Source organism: Bombus vosnesenskii, unplaced genomic scaffold (genome assembly GCF_011952255.1).
Source record: "Bombus vosnesenskii isolate JDL3184/JDL3185 unplaced genomic scaffold, Bvos_JDL3184-5_v1.1 scf7180000013918, whole genome shotgun sequence".
Taxonomy (NCBI): Eukaryota; Metazoa; Arthropoda; class Insecta; order Hymenoptera; family Apidae; genus Bombus; species Bombus vosnesenskii.
This window is the reverse complement of record NW_022883281.1, coordinates 493,327-499,830: the sequence shown is the minus strand read 5'-3', so window position 1 is coordinate 499,830 and position 6,504 is coordinate 493,327. Positions and strand designations below refer to the sequence as shown.

Genomic DNA, 6,504 nt, shown 5'->3' with positions numbered 1-6,504 from the left:
CCTATGTCCGCCGTAGTAGATGTTCTCATTTCTTCGGCCAGGTGCGTGGGCAGCTCGGAAGATCCGCGGGCCTTCCCTTTCTTCGCGCAGGGCGCTTCGACTGCGGGGATCTCCTCTTCCTCCGTCGTTTCCTCCATCCGTAGGTTCCGCGTGTTCAATGCGGAGCAGAAGAATCCCTCCTTAAGCGGGACAGCCTTCGTCATACTTCTGGTTTTGACGTGTGCCGACTCAGCAGCCAACTCCGTTTCACCCCCTCCTCTCATGGTTTTATCCACCTCTTCCCCGCAGTTGTGTCCTTTTTCCCCATTGGGCGCGCAAAATGGCCACTTACGCCCGCACTTATCACTGCCACTAGTTACTGCCTCTTTCAAATGGCCCGCGCGACGCGCTTTCGGCGCGCGTGCTAATATGGCTGCGTCCGTGTAGTTTCCCGGGTAGCTCGTGCAGCGGCGCTGTTGTCACGAGTCCCTCCCTCATCGTCATAACCTCATACGCGGTTTTATTTTGCCTGTCATGTTTTTCCAGACCGAATTCCGGTAGTTCTTACACCCACTTTTTTCACAAGCACCAGTTCTGCACTCTAATTAACTTCCTTGTACGAATTGTCTAGTTTTCCCGGAGATTTCGATCGCGCCCACGGTTCCGCCCTAGCTCCCTCTCCACCATCAATCACCGGTCCGTTCTGCCAGCATTAAAGCACTGCTGGGTCATCGGCAATCTCGAAACCTACAGAAATGACAAAAGCATAGGAAAAATTTATCTGTAGCTGCAATTGTATAAATTAAGACGATTAAATTTCAATCAGGTCGCACTAACTCTATAGTTATTCTGGGATTAAAGTTCCATTGGCTTTGACATTGACACTATTTACGATATGATCATATTTCGCAGTCAAGTGGAAGGTAAATAGCGTGATAGTAATAAACAAACGGGAACTATTTTTTAGCACATAAAACGATCGACCCTACATAGAATGAAGCTAACTAACTTTTTGATTTCATAATATTCCACGTATAAGACATTATTAGGTTCCCTTGTATGGAGTCGGTAGTTGATCTTAGCCCGTCATAGTCAATAGGCGATAGCAGTTCACGGTAATCGCTGGTAGTTACACTATTAGTCCATCGGACAGATAGTCATAGTAATTTTGTATCACTTCTGTATCATCATCGTTCGAGCTCGACGTGCATCCGTTACGATTTAAAACGATGCAGACTCGACATTAAGACAAACATTGTTAACACTAGGTTCACGGGACCCGTCAATTTCACGGATTTCGAACTTTGAAATGAAATATCTCAAAAACCATAGCACCAATTTTATCCATTTTGCATCGTAAATTAATCATTTCATCTAAAGAATCTATATACAAAATTATTTTTTCCTAGCCTTTCTAATTTTTTAAATCTGTATGTAGTATACCTATCTCTACGGGATCCGTCAAATTGACGGATAAACGAAAATACGCGTTTTTTTTTTAAATCGATTTATTCAAATTAGGTCTGAAAGGAATAATATTAGGCTTCACATTTAAATAAATTATTAATAAATAAAAAGTCTTTTTTTAAATTATCACTAAAAAAATAACAATAACATTAACGGTACAGGGTAATTATATCTACTGAGCACATTTTTCGCAAATATACTGAATGTTGTTTGTGCATTTTCCGCATTCGATCTTTTTGTAATATATACAATAATTATTACTTATATTTTTTTGTAATAACCCACTTGGCAACTTTTTCGCACTTCTGACGTTGAAGGTGACAGAAATGAAGCGTCTGATCTTTGGCAAATTTTCTCCTGGTTTTCTCCAGTTAATTGCTTGGCTAAACAAAATATGAATTTCTTTTTGGATATTTTCGATCTGGTGCACTCTTTACATAATATCCACGCGTTTATCGCTGCCAAATCCAAAATATTGAAAAAGACTTGAAGGGACCATCGGAAACTCCCTGCTTTCACACTATATTTGCGTGCCATTTAGTCAACGACGTTCAGGCCAAACTTTGTTTTATTGTAAAAAGCAATGATTTCTGGAACACGTTTATAATTACCTTCTATTCGTACACCTGTATGTTTGGTGCTTAGAAGGAGGACTTTTACGTTAAGCTTACTTTTATACACAGCAAGCGTGCAGTTTTCTGATTTATATAAATTTGAAGAAAACAAAGTCATCTTGTTCTTTTTCCCCCTGAGCATAGAGTTTCATCTTTCTCCACATGAGGGAAACCATTCAAAATATATTTTGTTTTGACGTCAACTGCAAACCAAAACTTAATGCCAAATTTATGAGGCTTATCCAGCATATATCGCGTAAACCTGCATCGGGCTTTCGTTGGAAATAATTGTTTATCTATTGAGACATTTTCATATGACTTGTAATAAGCCTGGCTATTACTTATAAATCTGTTCTATATTTCGGATATCAGCGCAAATTTATCTGTTTGTAATCTTTCGGAGGCTTTCAATGATCTCGCTTCATACGCGCCCCGGGCATATAGAATTCTTAAAAAACTACGTAACTTCAGTGCAATCTTTTATGTGTTCCATTATGTGTCTGTCAATTATCAATTCGAAAGCACTAGTTACACAACCCGACATAATATTTCTCTTAGCATAGCCAGTAAGCCCTGCGATATCTTTGAATATCATAAGAAAGGGCGTCCTACCCCTAGATCCGCCTGCTTTCAGTTTTATCCACTGTATCCCGTCAATTGCAATTTCAATTTCACCCATTACATTTTGGGATGTGCCTGGAATACTCGTCCTTTCAGCCTCGAAGTTAGAACTAGAAAAAATCCGCATCCTTTTCTTGTTATGACACACTTTCAAGAAGTTTTCCTCTTCACTATCCGAAGGTCCTTCTATCTTTCCACTTTCAGTGTAATGAGGACTTTCACTATCACCTTCTCTTTGGCCTAATTCATATTGATCTTCTTCGAAGGTATCCTCAGAACAATCTTCATTGATGTTTACAATTATGTGCAATATCTTATTATATCTCCTGGATTTACTCATAATTGCTAGAAAAGGGGGACTGATCAGAAAAAGAAAATATTGTGCCCAAATTCAATTATCCTGTTGTAAATATTTACAATAAGCGGAGACAATAATGGGAAATGTCTACAATAACTGAAACTTTTGCACAGCCTTTGAAAAACGGTTTGTTTATGAAAGGTTAAGCCCGTCAATTTGACGGGAAATGATCAATTTACGATGCAAAATGGTTAAAATTAATGCTATGGTTTTTGAGATATTTCATTTCGAGGTTCGAAATCAGTCAAATTGGCGGCTCCCGTAAACCTAGTGTTAATGTTATTGTTATTTTTTTAGTGATAATTTAAAAAAAGACTTTTTATTTAAAACACTCAGCTGAAATCTACTGACCTATGTGGAATAACGAATTGCGTCGATCAACGCACAAAGAAATGTGATTCTACTTAAAAGAAACGTAGTGTTTTCAATTTTTGTATATCCTTCCATATCTACCTATGAAGAAACTAATAATATGAAGTCACTTAGCTCTTGTTGGGAAAGTTTTTTAGAGGGTAAGTAATTTTGTAATATTTTACAATCACGATCGACGTTGCAGCTGCATTCTATTTAGATTTTGCGACACATAATTTCTTGACAATTGCTACAGGTATAGACGCTTCAACGTTGTCTAGATATAATTACATTTAATTTTCGGTGAAAAGGTATACTAATGTCATATTATTGTTAACATTTACAGCGTACGGGTAGCAAATAATACCTAAGGTTATAACGAAATGATTTGAAGTTTAAAATTCTAGAATTTGGCTCGAATTCCATTTGCGCCGGATGTGTTGGTCCACAGATAACAGCTTCCGTGTTTCAACTCATGCTATTTTACGAGACTCGAATTTTTTCGGTTAACACTTTAAACGTGTAAAGAGAAAGAGGAGGCAATTTTATACGAGTTTGCGAGTTTTATAATTTCAAATATTGCGACAATTTTCCAAAATTTATTTCAAATTATAGCCATTTGAAGTGAAACTAAAGGCAGATGCACGAGACAACAAGTAACTAAGTGTGTAGAACACTTAAATACAACTGCGAAGATATTGGTAACACTTTATAGTCAACGTTTATCTTCTAGAAATGTATATTTAAGGTAGTCAACCTGCTTATTAACATGTAAGAAATAAAAGTATCGTAGCAACTATAAGATATACAGAAATAATTTATACGTAAAAATTGTGTAGAAGAAATTTAGTTATACAACACTTAAAAATTGATTCAAATCATTTTTCAAAATGTATTCATTTTTTCATTCTTGTTACAATTAACGACATAATTTTTATGCTACAATATTGATAAATGTAAAGTACGAATTGGAGCAAGAAGTAAACGCAGCCTAAAATTTTTTAATCCATTAATGTAGTCATTTTTATTTAACTATTCCATCGTTACGCAAGCAAAGAATATAGAAACTTTTAGAATAAAATTTCATCTAATTCAAGATGAAATATAAATAGATTAAAATAATTTCTTAAAATAGTTAAAATAGTTTCTTATCGCATATACTAGGACAACAAGAAATGGTTTAGCAAAATGGCTCCACGATGCAAAATCGTTTGTTCTCATTATCACTCTCGGTTACTCCACGCACACATTTTCTATTTACATGGATGTTATATACAGAATATTCTGGCCAATTTGAAAACCTTAAGTTTCTTTATTACTGATTGCATACAAAGCAGAGTTATTAATATAGAAAATAAAATAGTAGTAATGGATTTGGTTTGGCGTGGCCAATCCAAGGAAGTCGCGTGCAGGGTGCAATTGCAGGAAACAAAACTCACGAAGGCATCCGCGTTATCGAACTGTTCGCCACGCGGAGCTTCGAAGAAGTTAAAGCCGCACGTGTTTATTAATCTCTAAATCTTTAAACTTTGTCATTAAAATAATTGTCACTAGAGTATGATGGATGCCAAGTCCATCACAATCGAGCAAGTCATTGCTCTATCAACGTCATGCATAACAACAGGGAAGTTTCTTAAGATTATAATCTCTTAATCTGTACATATTGCACTATGTATGTAGCATTTTTAAAGCCTTCGCGAGTGGACGTATCTAACGAAATCCATTGATGGATATTTGAGTTTCTGAACTCTGTATTTTATTCACCGGAACAAAATGTATTATAATAAAATCATAACAGATGAACGGATACAACGTAATTAACGCTTCAACAATGGAATGCAAAATTCAAGATGCAGGCATCGCAAAGATGATAACTTAACATTTCAAATCTTTTTTATACATATCGACAAACATCTTTTTAGTGTTCTAAATTTCAAACTTGAGGAAATATCATGTTACTAGTTGGGTTGGAGCAAAGTACAAGTGCGACAACTACGCGAGTGTTTCCGAAAAGCCAATATCGTGACATCTTTTTATGTGGTTTTAGCGAGGTCCCTTTATACAACATTTTGAGGACAGGGAATATCCTATCAGAGATCCTGTCGTAGACATACATAAGCTGGAGGCAAAGTTCCCAGGTGGCCTGCTAGAGTCCCTTCTTACTTCGATTCATGCTTCGTGACGTCAGACATTAGTAATTAAATTAAAGTCTCAGCTCTACTATTGTTCCCTCCAGTACGTATAAATAAACAACTAATGTAGAATCGTGGGATTTTTTAACTTTTTTATTACATATATACGATCTCGTGTTTGCTACTTATTTCAATTGTCTAGAAGTGGACAAATTTTATAAAAGAAACGTTGCTGGTCCCTAAACAAACTATCGTAAAACGCGAAAATTTACATGTCCACTCCATTTGCCGAATAAGCGTCTCTCCCTTGCTGAAAAGGGGGGTAACTGTATCATCTCATTTCTTCTACGAAGCGGGATAAAGGGTATAGTGAATCGTTAAAACCCTGAAACAGACTTTTCAAATTGCCTCCGATAGTCTTCAAGAAAATAATTTCTAACTTTCTATGCAGATTACGCTGTAGTAAATTCTTAACAGGGTATAAATTAATAACTCTCTTTTAATGTGCAATGTCATTGCGTTAAAGTTATATCTGACAGCAATGTTTTATAAGGAATTTCATTTATATATGTATATCATCCCTCTCTCTTTTGTATATACAAACCTTACAACGAACTGCTGAGTTAATATTTTCATTTTGCGATAATTTATACATACGACTTAATAACCTAAATGAGTTAACAGTAACGTTTTGGGAACATCACAGTTTCGGCTCAGGAAGTTGTATACCGAAGGATTAAGAGATACCGTTAATTAGTAGCGCGCCCCTCTATAAATACATTTGCGCGGTCTCTACTCCGGACTTTCAACCGTACACTTAATTTAATATCCATCTGGGGCACTATACCCATTTCTTCCTTTTTATATGAAATTTTTAACACCTCGCCTATCGCTTTTATCTTCTCTTTTTACTCCATATACGCTGACTACTATAACCGAAACTTCAAATGTATGTATTTCTATGTCTACACCTCGCTCCTTC

At 36.2% G+C, this 6,504-nt stretch overlaps 1 protein-coding gene across 1 annotated transcript; it reads right to left on the bottom strand.

Moving 5' to 3' along the window:
- Positions 1 to 2,517: 2,517 nt before the first annotated feature.
- On the bottom strand, positions 2,518 to 3,030 carry LOC117239322. The gene has a single exon (XM_033504821.1). The coding sequence runs from the start codon at positions 3,019 to 3,021 to the stop codon at positions 2,518 to 2,520; it is 504 nt and encodes a 167-aa protein (XP_033360712.1). The 5' UTR covers positions 3,022 to 3,030.
- Between the last annotated feature and the right edge of the window lie 3,474 nt (positions 3,031 to 6,504).

What these genes read in the sequence shown, in the direction of transcription:
- LOC117239322 (XM_033504821.1), bottom strand. Translation starts at nt 3,021, where the DNA reads ATGAGTAAATCCAGGAGATATAATAAGATATTGCACATAATTGTAAAC.